Source organism: Schistocerca americana, chromosome 4 (assembly GCF_021461395.2).
Source record: "Schistocerca americana isolate TAMUIC-IGC-003095 chromosome 4, iqSchAmer2.1, whole genome shotgun sequence".
Classification (NCBI taxonomy): domain Eukaryota; kingdom Metazoa; phylum Arthropoda; class Insecta; order Orthoptera; family Acrididae; genus Schistocerca; species Schistocerca americana.
In genome coordinates this window covers 336,090,293-336,103,181 of record NC_060122.1, presented here as the reverse complement: position 1 = coordinate 336,103,181, position 12,889 = coordinate 336,090,293, and the positions used below count along the sequence as shown (strand labels likewise).

The window sequence follows — 12,889 nt, the reverse complement described above, 5'->3', positions numbered from 1 at the left end:
GACTGAGCAGCACAACAATACGTAAAAAATATTGAAAACAGACCAATGCGGATGAGTGTTCATTACAGTTTGTGACTATTTTGTTGTTGAAAAAGTGGTTCATAGAGTAAGACACATGAATCTGTACCTGGTACTTTTGGTCGTCATTATCTGCATGTCTCTTCCACCCTTAATTATGCAACGTAGAGCTGAAAAGCGCTGAGCGTAAAATGTAGGTCCTAGAAACACGTTCGTTAAATATTCAGATCCATGTGCCTGAGTGTGTAGCTGTGTGAAATCCCTGTTTTGAAGGCTGCAGGATTATTTGTACCCCCCCCCCCCTCGCAGTTTGCACGCCGTAATGAAGCCACCATATATATTAAAACTGTGGGCTACATCGGAACTCTGGCCTTTGCCATTAATTACTTAAGTGCTATGTCAGAGTTCGAAGCTCTGCTGCACTCGTAATCTATTTGATAGTTTCATCAATTGATTGCTTTGTGTGGTACTATACACAATGATATACACAATGATATGGTGGTACATTACGTTCATTGATGGGATCAGGAAAAGGTTATAAGTTCGATAGGTCAAGCACATAAGAAACTCAAAGGGAACAATGAAACTGTTTACTTTATTTTAAAATATTGTAAATTATTTATGAAGGACCCAACTTACTTAGAGGTAAAGGATATTTACAGTCATTAATAGGTTGTATTCCATGTCAAACATCTCTGAAGCAATTTTCCTTCGACCTGCATAAAACAGATAATCACCTACGATAAGAGAAAACATATATCTTCAGTAACATTTAACACACCAATGGGCACCGGTCACTTATTTTCAAACGTAAAAATTGCAAGTACTTATTCATAATAACTTCAACATTGGACAATAGAATAATATCTACAAGAAAATTGTTGATGTGGACGTTTACAAAAATATCACTTTGAGAAATAGTCATAGACAATTCTTTTGTCGTATTTTATCCTGAAAATAAATTCTCTCTCTGTATTTTACATTCAATATTCTTCAAAATAAGGCCTTATACCTGTTAATTTTTGTAGTTCTTTTGTCAGTCGGAAGCCAGACATCACACTTGAAATATTTATTCTGAGTTACGTGAAGTATTGTCAAAAGCTTAGCAACTAACAGCTTTGGATCTGTATCACGCAATTCAAATACACAATTATCAGTATGCTTTTACACACATCAAAATTTAGAGAGATCAGAGTGAAGTGTAATTATAGTTTCTGGACTGGTAATTTAATAATAAATGGACGAGAGACTTAGTTTACTAAAGTCAAATACTTCCACTGGAAAGCACTTTTACCCGCACCTTGCTGTTTATAAACTCGACGTAAAATCGGTATATGATCGACGCATTTATTTAACATCCACTGCGTGCATAATACAATGTCATTCACATTAACGTTATGGTGTATATAAGATCTTCATCAGGTACTGAGATCGTGTCCACCATAGCAGAAAGGACTACAGTATCAAAAAATCGAAAGAAAGAGAAAAATTTGAAGTTCAAAAAAGCATTTACACAAGAGTAGATGTGTGTAGCCTGTAAAGAATTTGGAAGTTGTTATATGAGGGGTCGTATCAATCTGACGTACAAAGTATGTTCTAGCAGCGACTAGCGAAATATTTTGGTGACTCACCCAAGTTGATTAACTTTAAGTAATGGTTCCAATGTGGATTGGAGAAAATTATAACTGACAATTACTGATAATAATCGTTAAATGAGGAATGAAAATCAATCATAACAATGTTACCAGCTGTAACAAAATAACTGGTGGAAATATGATCAAGTGATCTCATGTTTCCACTACGTCACACAACGGATCGGGTGTGTTCGAACATGTCGCAGAAATCAGGTTAAGGCCAACGTAAGGAGCATGCTACAACATGTTATGGATACATTGTACCTAGAATAAAACTGATGCAAAAAATTATTTCAACACTCAGAGACAGTGCAATTAAAACAGCGAAGAATGCACTATAAAACACTGCGAACTAAGTCGTAAAACCAGAAAATAATACTCAAAGTCAATGTGGTCAGCAGTGCAGTCCGACAATAACGGAACGTCGGTTAATTGTTCAAGTAGAAGTTAAAACATCGTCGTATAACAAACTTTTCAGAACGGACTTTTATCTCCATCGATACAAATTTTCTGTTGTATATGAGTGAAAATGTTCAGACAAATGCATGCGTGTCTGTCTCTGATGGTGCTTTTCAAATGAAGCAATGTGTGGACATATGTATATCTATAATTTTCTTCCTATGCGGCTCGTTTCAGCCCATCCAGAGCCGTGGAATCACAGAACCAGCAGCATTTTGACCCGAAAAATTCGTCATGAGCGTGATTAACAGCCGTTATCTCATGTTTGACGCGCAGTTTCGGGAGCAATGTTATATTGGCTACCTTTGAGGCAATGTGGTGGCCGTAGCAGCTACGACATAACATGAATTATTATTTAAGAGAAGAGAGACCTATACGAGCTGTATGTAAGGTACGGGACTGGAGTATTTTGTTGCCGATACTGGTCGTAATGAGTTGCGCCAATTTTCAAATTCAGATTTCATTTATGACGCAGAATGATAATTTTCGTAGAATGCAGTCTTACGTTCTTCTGTCTGGTACTTGTTTTTTAGTTCAACCACTCCAAAGATTTCACAATCTACGGGATATCAACCACTTAACACCTCTTACCATATGAAAAATTTCAATAGCTAATATGCATTCCTCTGTAAAAGAGGCAATCGTCTTAAGAATGTTGTAAAGACAGCGTGCGTTATTTACGAGATTTGCTATTAGATAATTGTATGAACAACAGCTTTTGTTAAAATGAAACCAACACAGTAAGTTCATTTTTCATGTTGTTTGGAGAAAGCATCAGTGAGGACATTACTGATAACCGTATTATTTCAGTCAATTCTGACGAAAATGGTTTAATGGCGCCATCAGATGCGACTGGTTTGTAACTATGAATAGCGAAGAATTATTTATGGAATAATGGTAATGACGAATTAAAAAGTTTCGACTGTAATGAATTTTACATAACACAAAGGGTAAGAAGTCGTGAGACCTTGGCCTCTGTAAGACTGAGTTCTGAGAATATGAAAAACGCAATTGAGAAAAACTTTGGCATTCATCCTTCTTCAGAACCAAGCAAATACTGCCATATTCATACTCAGAAGAAGCTCTTACACAGTTCTATTAGATTTTAAGGTGTTGATCTTGCAACAGGCCATACAGGTCTAGCTTGCAATTTCTTCATTTGAATAATGACGCTAATAGGTGATGGTGTGGACAAGACGAATCAATGAACATAAGACCTTGGGGAACACAATCAAAACAAAAGATCGAGATATTTTGACCATACAACTAGAGCAGAAAAATACAATATTCTAAGACTGATAATGGAAGGAAACGTTATAGGCAAAAGATCAGTAGGAAGAAGATGAATATTGTGGGTACGATATCTGAGAGAGCAGTTCGGATGCATTTTCTTACAGCTGTTTTAAATACACAAAGTCAAAAACAAGACTGGCCATAACGATAACCGCCCTCTGAAAAGGCAAGGCCTCTTCATAAGAAGAACGTTTAAATTCCAGGTGTTTATTGTTTAAAATGGCTCCTCCTATCAAGCCATTCAGTCTTGAATTTGCTGCTTCCGGAGTGACTAGGCAGCTTAGGAATGAAGCGGCTATGATGATAACACAGCGAAAACATCCGGGTAGTAACATCCTGTATGCACATATCTATTGCATGGAATCGCGACCTTTACTTATAAAATGTAAACTGCTGAATTACTCCAATTATGTAGGCCAGTCCTCTACAGTCTGGAAACCGATCATCTCGAAAGTGTAAGTGATCGGGTGGGAGTGGCTGATGCAATGTAGGTGATCGTCTCGTTCGATGTCTCGGTTTAGAAGTGTCCGTCGAAAGCCAACCCGGCGCACAATTAACATTGAAGAATTAACAGGGCGCGACTGGAACGCCAGTCCTGGTGCTGTCTGATGAAGAGTATAGCTTAACGGTTCACCAGAGCGGAGCTCACACTTTCCACAGCTAGGCGTCGATATCACATGCTGAGGATGTTTCGTCGAGGAGTCGCCGATCGGCCGCGCCGGTGGTGAAGGTACGGCGAGACCAGCAGGGCTGCCAACCGCGGAGAGGGCGAGGCGCCCGCATCAGCAGCAGTGGTCGGCGAAGGCGGCGCTGGCGGCGGCGAGCAGCAGCAGCTCCACCACGGGGTGCGTCAGCCGGCGCTGGCCCGCGTGTTGCATAGCCGCCGGGCGCTCGCCTGCAACGAGACGACCGGCCGCTCCGTGAAACAGCTGGCGGGACTCACCTGCCACCTCTGACCGCAGTTCGGTTTCTTTCCGGTGCCCAATCTTGAAATACTTTCTAGCGTAGACTTTTAGTTGACTAGGTTATTAAGCACACAGAAGGAGATTTTCAATCTGCAGTGGAGTGTGTGATGATATGAAACTTCCTGGCAGATTAAAACTGTGTGCCGTACCGAGACTCGAACTCGGGACCTTTGCCTTTCGCGGGCAAGTGCTCTACCATCTGAGCTACCCAAGCATGACTCACGTTCCGTCCTCAAAGCCTTACTTCTTCCAGTATCTCATCTCCTACTTTGCAGACTTTACAGAAGCTCTCCTTTATTAAGACCACAGGCCGAAAATTTAGCCATCGTCAGAATATATCAACGTCTATACTGATACTCCGGAAGTCATCATATGGTGCATGGCGGAGGATACCTACTTTTTTCTTTTTGGTCATCAGTCTACTGGCAGGTTTGATGCGGCCCGCCACGAATTCCTTTCCTGTGCTAACCTCTTCATCTCAGAGTAGCACTTGCAACCTACGTCCTCAATTATTTGCTTGACGTTTTCCAACCTCCGTCTTCCTCTACAGTTTTTGCCCTCTACAGCTCCCTCTAGTACCATGGAAGTCATTCCCTCATGTCTTAGCAGATGTCCTATCATCCTGTCCCTTCTCCTTATCAGTGTTTTCCACATATTCCTTTCCTCTCCGATTCTGCGTAGAACCTCCTCATTCCTTACCTGATCAGTCCACCTAATTTTCAACATTCGTCTATAGCACCACATCTCAAATGCTTCGATTCTCTTCTGTTCCGGTTTTCCCACACTCCATGTTTCACTACCATACAATGCTGTACTCCAGACGTACATCCTCAGAAATTTCTTCCTCAATACCTACTATCGGATTTTTTTTTATTAAGGAGGCTCCAGTTTAGTTACAAGCAGTTGAGGAACGATATGCCTGTATCACTGTTACTATTTGATTTTCCCTGTCACAGTAGCGATATCATATACAGATGATTCTGAGGACACCGTTGTCAGTGGGTGCAGTGGGAAGCAAAACATTTGTAAACCTCCCATTGGAGATTCAACGCCCTGCGGGTTTCCAAAACGTAATAAATGAAATGATGTTGGTGGCCCTCAACTACGTACCTTCGGACTCAGAGTTGCAGTATTAAAAGTTTTGTCTGGTTTAGTTGTCTAGAGGCTGCGATACGTAGTTACCGCATTACAGGTCAAATACTGCTGAGTCTACAGTATACGATAAGAACACACACATGAATCGAATGGTCGAAGGTTTCTATCACTCGGCAAACGCGAATTATGAAAGTAACATATAAATTTATAAATGAATGATAGTAATTAAATAAAAACTGCAGGTAGTATCTTAACGACTTTTAATGATGAGTACGATAGAAGAAGGACTTTTGAGAAAGCGGTATATTTCTGCAAAACACTTATTGGTGTCTACGGTCCAGCAATTAAATAAAATATAAGTTGAATAACAGGGAAACAACAAATTCCTACTGCACGTAATTAGTTATGAACTACAACATAGCTCGCGAGATATTCCCTTCTAAACGCACACTACGTCTTCACTGCAGAAGCCACGGAAATCTCACAAGTGCACAAGTCGGCACTCCGAAGTAATTCTATCCGTCGCGACCACGCGCAAACCGCTCCACACTCTCAAAGTCCAGCTCCGCGTCCGTCGCGTCCAGCACTTTGCGTCTCCTGTGAGACTGTCCAGAACCCTCAGCGTCCTGTGCGACTGTCCCTAGCGCCGCACTCTTCCGAACTACCTCGTGTCCTCTCCGGAAACTCTCTTAGTAACGAGCGCTGTGATTGGCTAGAGCGTTCCCTGCATGTCTCCATGTCTACGTATCCACACAAACCTAATGAAACACATACGAAATACTTGATTTACATCTAAATAACTTGAAATTAAATAAATATTCCTACGGCTGGACCATAAACACGCTCTAACACACATTATTAAATACATAAAGAAATTAAATAAACTTATATCAAAGGAATAGCAACAAAAGGTAGGCCAGTAGCCTAACGGGTCTGTGCTTTCTAAAACACAGTAAATAATTGACCAATTTCTTCATGATTAGTATATATCGGATATAAATAAAGACACAGATGAATAAATATATTTATAAGCATGCTGCTACCGTTTTTTCGTATAATTGTGGAGTACTTATGGCCTGACGCGATCGATAGTAATCGGCCACTTTGACCTCCAATGACTCATGTACTATTCAAGTCATATGCCTGTAATTTATATCAATTTAGGTTTACACTAATAGCTTTCTAAAGACAAGTCGGTCGACCACATCGGATGAATCGTTTAGATTTTGGAATTTCGTTGCTGGGGATTACTTGTATAATTTACCGTCAGATACTAAACTTTAAACTAATAAAGATATTGAAAATCTGATTACACCATCAGAATCGCCATGCAAATAATATTAATGTACATGTATCTTTTTGAGGTATCATGATTCATATGTCTACTATTAATTTCTATACGAACTGTGAAATGTCTGCCATTAACGTTTCACAAAGTCTGCCATCTTTGGCCGTCTCAGCCCACAGTGTCACCAAGTAATTCCCAGCCACGTGCTGGATGGACCACGCACTGGGGCTACCCCTCTCGTCCGGCTAACGTTCGCCACCACGTGTTTGCTGCCGGGCCCTGGCTGGCCGAGCGGCCCGTGTGGCGACTGCTTCCTCCGAAGTTAGAATATTTTCAGGGCGCCACGGCTCGCCCGTTACCTCACAGCCCTCACGACAAAAGGTGGCATAAAATGGATGTCTTGTACAAAAAAATACAACTGAAAGTGAAAATAATGGTGCATTCCTTCCGAGCCCCAACTCTTATACCTGACGGTGGCAACGTAGCACCTGATTCCACACCCGCAACCACTGCTAATCGCACTTTTCAATACGCACAGTCTTAAATAATATTCTTCATAAAATCCGTATCACACCGTAGGGTCACTGTGCTTGTAGCTTCTTACAGTCTCAAAAGAGACCTTCCACTCTGGCCCACATTTTCTGTTATATGTGTAAGGCAGGTTGAAAAAAAGTTACTTCATAAAAACAATAAGAACCTTTTTTCCGGTAACGGAAATTTTGTAACTTAAGATTTCCACTACCAATATATGTGCCTACTAAAATTTCATTAACATTGGACAAATATATTTCAAATTATATAGTTTTAAACTGCACAGTTCTGAGCGAAGACCCCCAAAATCGGACAATGTTTGTTGCAATCTAAAATTTAAAAAAAAAATACTGAATTTTAAAACCAAATTGGTCCACATAGCCTAACGCAGAAAGTATTGGCACAACTCATTTTGCGATAGACCTATTGGTTTGCAAGTAATTATAGCCTAAACTCGAGTCTCCATCATAAAAAAATCCTGTTGTAGTACTACTGCTATTCAATCCTTTTCCTATTCCACTCGGAGCCCTTATTTTTCTTTCCTTGTCTTCGCGATCGTCGCTCGAGATGTACGTTAGTGGCAACTTGGTCGTTTCGCAGTCTACAGTAAATGTATATCCTCCAAATTTTCTCAGTAGCGTGTGATATTTCTGGCTCTAGTAGCCATCATATCTAGGTACCAGATATTTTCCTCAGAGCACTAGAAATTGCAGCATTATGCCTAAGTCGCAATCATTAGTGTGACCTATCCGCCTTTCTGGTGGAAAATACCCCCCCCCGAATTTAAGTCTATCAATGAAATTCGCTGATACGCTCGGAAGCTACGCGCACTGATTCTAGCTTTATTTCATTAATATTTTATTAACGATGGATTAAACTTGCTTAACATTTTGGAATAAGAATCTCTAAATAGCAAGTTATCGCCTATTGCAATATAACCAAAAGCTAAATGAAAAGACATATGGTGTCTCGGAGCATTACCGGATCAGATCTCAAGAGGTATTCATAGTGGACAGACATGTTGTCTGCTGCGGTAAGTCAGATTTTAATTGTGTGCAGAAATAATGCGCTCAGAACAGTGAGAATAAATTACATATATTCAGGCAATGGTGTTGCAAGATGATGTTTTTAAAATGTTCATCCAGCGTAGTGCAGCAGCTCGACGTGCCGTGGATCCAACGAGTCGTTCGAAGTCCTCTGCAGAGAGACTGAGGCGTCCACAATTGCGCAAGTGCTGCCGGTGCTCGAGTTTGTGGATGACCTGGCCTCTCGATTATGTCCCATTAATGTTCGAAGGGGATTCATGTCGGGCGATCAGGGTGGCCAAATCATTCATCTGGATTGCCAAGAAGGTTCTTCAAACCTTTGACATGATATCGTTCTTTGGGAACGTGAAGTCCATGAATGGATGCAAATGGTCTTCAAGAAGCCAAATATGACGATTCCCAGCCACTAATTAGTTCAATTGGATCAGAGGGCCCAGTCTATTCCACGTAAACACAACTCATACCAGTATGGAGTCACTTCCAGTTGCACAGTGCCTTGTTGACAACTTAGGTCTAAGGCTCCGTGAGGTCTGTGCCACACTCCAACCCTACCATCAGCTCTTAGCAGCTGAAATCGGGACTTACCCGACGAGCCCACGGTTTTCCAGTCGACTGGGGGTCCAACCGTTATGGTCACGAGCTCAGGAGCGGCGTTTCTGGCGATTTCGTGCTTTAGCAAAGACACTCATGTCGGTCGTCTGCTGCCATACCTCATTAACGACAAATTTCGCCACACTGTCGAAACGGATAAGTTCGCCGTACGTCCCACATTGATATCTGCGGTTATAGCATGCTGTGTTGCTTGTCTATTAGCACTTACAACTCTGGGCAACGCCGCTGCTCTGGTCGTTAAGTAAAGACCGTCAGGCACTGCGTTGTCCATGGTGTGAAGCTACGCCCGGAATTTGATATTCTGGGTACATCCTTGACACAGTGGAACCCAGAATACTGAATTCCTTACAGATAACCGAAATGGAAAGTTTCAATTATTGAAAGCAGGAATAATGTTTCCAAATTGCAGTTTTTCGTTTTTGCTAAAATAAATTCGAATGACACCCCTTTAAAAGAAGTCAGCGAACTACACTCGTGCTCATAAATTAAGGATAATGCTGATACATGGTGAAATAACGCTCTGGTGGGCGGTTTGCGGGTTTAAATCACCTCGGGGTATGACCATGCGGTGCATTTAAGCTGCGGCCGTCGCACAGTGGCGCTGGCAGCAGACCAAATATACAGAGATGTGTTGGTGCATGTCAGAGTACGGTGCAGCGAGTAAGTGTGGAGACGTTTTCAGACGTGCTAATAGTGACCGTGTGTTCAAAATGTTCCAGGTATAGTCTGAACAGTGATTCTCGCCGAGTTTTCATCTGGCATGAACCAGGAACCAGATACCAACCCCTTAATGTCCTTGAAAGGGACCTGTATGGAAGTCGTGGTTTGATGGTGTGGGGTGGGATTACGACTGGTGCACGTACACCCCTGCATGTCTTTGACAGAGGAACTGTAAAAGGTCAGGTGTATCGGGACGTCATTTTGCACTCGTATGTCCGCTTCTTCAGGGGTGCAGTGGGTCCCACCTTCTTCCTGATGGGTGATAACACACTGCCCCACCGAGCTGCCATCGGGAGGAGTACCTCGAAACAGAAGATATCAGGCGAATGAAGTGGCCTGCCTGTTCTCCAGACCTAAAGCACATCTAGTACGTCTGGGATGCTCTCGGTCGACGTATCGCTGCACTTCTTCAAACCCCTACGACACTTCAGGAGCTCTGACAGGCACCGGTGCAAGAATGGGAGGCTATACCCCAGCAGCTGCTCGACCATCTGATCCAGAGTATGCCAATCCGTTGGGCGGCCTGTGTACTTGTGCATGGTGATCATATCGCATATTGATGTCGGGGTACACGCGCAGGAAACAGTGGCGTTTTGTAGCACATGTGTTTCGGGACGGTTTTCTCAACTTATCACCAATACCGTGGACTTACAGATCTGTGTTGTGTGTGTTCCCTATGTTCCTATGCTATCAGCGCCAGCTTCGTGTAGTGCCACGTCGTGTGGCACCACTTTCTGCAATTATCCTTAATTTATGAGCATGACTGTACTTCATTACATAACATCAGTTCCTCACTAACGGTTTACTACAGCATCAGCAACAGATCTACGATCGACGTTCAGCTGTCTGCCCAGAGGACGACTTCAGAAAAATGGAGGTTGGTCAAGTCATTAGAACTATGCATTTCACTTAGGGTGGTGAAAGCAACTAGGCACCTCGCGAGTAATTCATTCCCAGAACAATGGAATCCTTAACATGTCATCTGCAGTAACACGGAGGAGATAAACGGATAGTAATTTCTCCCTTAAATCATTCTAAGCGTCTCGTGAAGAGAACGTACTCTTTCCTAAAAAGGTGCCTCCTATGGTTTACGTAACACTCGCGTAGTACTCGCTCGGTGATCGATCCTAGCGGTAACGAATCTAGCAGCACGCCTCTCAGTTGTTTTGATGCATTCCTTTAGTCCAACGTGGTCGGGATCTCAAACACCAGAACGGTACTTAAAGATGGGTAGCACGATTATTCTGTACACAGTCTCTTTTATAATAGGGCTACATTTTTGAGCCGTGGTAAAAAATTGCTGTTTTGAAGAACGCGCCGCAGAGCGTTGTGTGAAGCAGTCTCCCTCTGGTGGGAAAGCGGAAAGGTTGTCTGTTCGCGTGCATTTAAGGGGCGCGATCAGCTCGGCAGTTGGTCAGTCGGAGTGAGGCTAGGACAGTCTCGCGTCACCAGTTGCTGGTCTGTCTCTCGTTTGCATTTGTGCGGCAGTTAGTGTCGGTCTGTCGTCGGTCGTTTGAATCAAACTTTAAAGCCAGAAATGAGAGTCTTGCCACTCCGCCAGCTAGTGGTCGCCCGGTCGGGGCTGAGTTCGTGCATCTGAGTCTGCGCGTTAGGCCACCAGTCTGCTCGAGTTGCTCGGGCAACGGTCATTGGCGGTTGGATCGGTCGGTTGGTCGGTCGCGCACTGAGACACGAGATGGCCTGTCCGCCTTGAGCGTCGGCGCATGTGAGGTCCCCACGTGAGTCAAGTGGGCCGCGCCGTATAGAAAGGGGTAGTGGCTTCGCGGTTCACAGGAGAGCAACAGGAGCCAACCCACGACATCGGGCTGGCCGGGGCGAGCTGCGACGCAGTGAGACGGGAGATCGGCGCCCCTCCTGCGTCCGTTGAAGCGGCTGGCAGCCGACGGTTCGGGAGAGCGTTCGGGGTGCTGCACCAGGTCTTCGCCAGAAATCGCAGTTTATTAGAAGTTAAGTGATTGGAGATATTTTGTTTCCTTTACTTTTTTTTTAAATTCTTTTTTAAGATAACCATCATAATTAATACAAAGTAACCCACTTCCTTAGCTCATTAGTGGGTCCTAATAGTTATACATTTTTTATTAAATTGTGCAGCTAGTTTTTTAGTTTTATAGTGAGCTAAAGTTACTAACAACAATGGGCATTAATATCTACATCTACTGTCTATACCTAAATCCTATAACTAATTGAATTTATACTATATATTCTGCAGCGTCACATGTGTGCCAGTTAGAATATAAACCTACTATATTTGCCTTGTTCTTCGAGCTAACCCCGAAGGACATGCCCCTGGCACTGGGCAGGCCTCGACGTTATAATTCGCTGCAGTACCTATTCTAGTTTCCTATATCTAAGTCCTACAAACTAACTTATCCTACGTCATGTCCAGTGTGTGTCATATTCGGTGGTTGATCCCTACTACCCCTAGTCCTGCACATGGCGGATTCCAACTCGGATGAGGTCGGCCAGTCCACGCACAGGCGGCGCGGGAATAGGGCTCTTGGTCGAAGTCGGTGATTATTGTCCTTGTTATTTACGGTATCTCTCTAAGATATTCAATTAGAAACTTTCGTGATACCTCGTTTGCCAAGGTGTTTAGAATCTGAAAAGTTTCCTCTCGTCTGAGCAGTTGATACGTGTCATGGTTGGGAAGTCTGTCTCTTAGTGTATTTGCAACTTCATTGAAGAGGGGACATTCGTAAACAACATGTTTGGGTGTACCCTCCGGATCGCCACAGTCACACCCTGATGTTGCCCTTTTCCCAAATCGACATAAGTACGTCGGGTAGGGCCCTTTACTTGTTAAATTCTACTTCCTTTCTTGGTGAAGTCACCAACCGCTTTTGTTTGGGGTCGTCCCACCATTCTTCTCCGTTTGCCCACCCGCGGGAAGGTGGTTATTTGTGAATTGGGTTGGCCGTTATCCCTTGTGGAATTGGGGAGGCGTAGAGCAATCTGCGGTTCGGGTTGTTTAGTACCCCTCCCTTCCCCCCCGTCAATCTGCCATACGTTAATAGCTGCCTCTGTCATGTTTGTCGGATTTGGTCTTAAAGAACTTATTGTTATTGCTTAAAGGCCGAATTCTTTAAATATGTTTTTATCTTGCCTATGATCTTGCGAGGTGGTATATGTGTAACGTAGAGCATGTTGTACATTTTATGGGTTTTATTTAAATAGTCATTTTAAGTTATGAGGTTGCCACCCTTCCAC

The 12,889-nt window shown here is 43.1% G+C and overlaps 1 protein-coding gene across 2 annotated transcripts in view; it reads right to left on the bottom strand.

The window, feature by feature from the left end:
- Positions 1–594: 594 nt before the first annotated feature.
- LOC124612929 (zwei Ig domain protein zig-8-like) overlaps positions 595–12,889 on the bottom strand; it is a 206,583-nt gene continuing 194,288 nt past the window's right edge. For both annotated transcript variants that reach the window (XM_047141427.1, XM_047141428.1), the window contains exon 6: positions 595–4,299. In XM_047141427.1, coding sequence (XP_046997383.1) covers positions 4,187–4,299 — 113 coding nt within the window. In that variant the 3' untranslated portion in view covers positions 595–4,186. The remainder of the gene's footprint in view (positions 4,300–12,889) is intronic.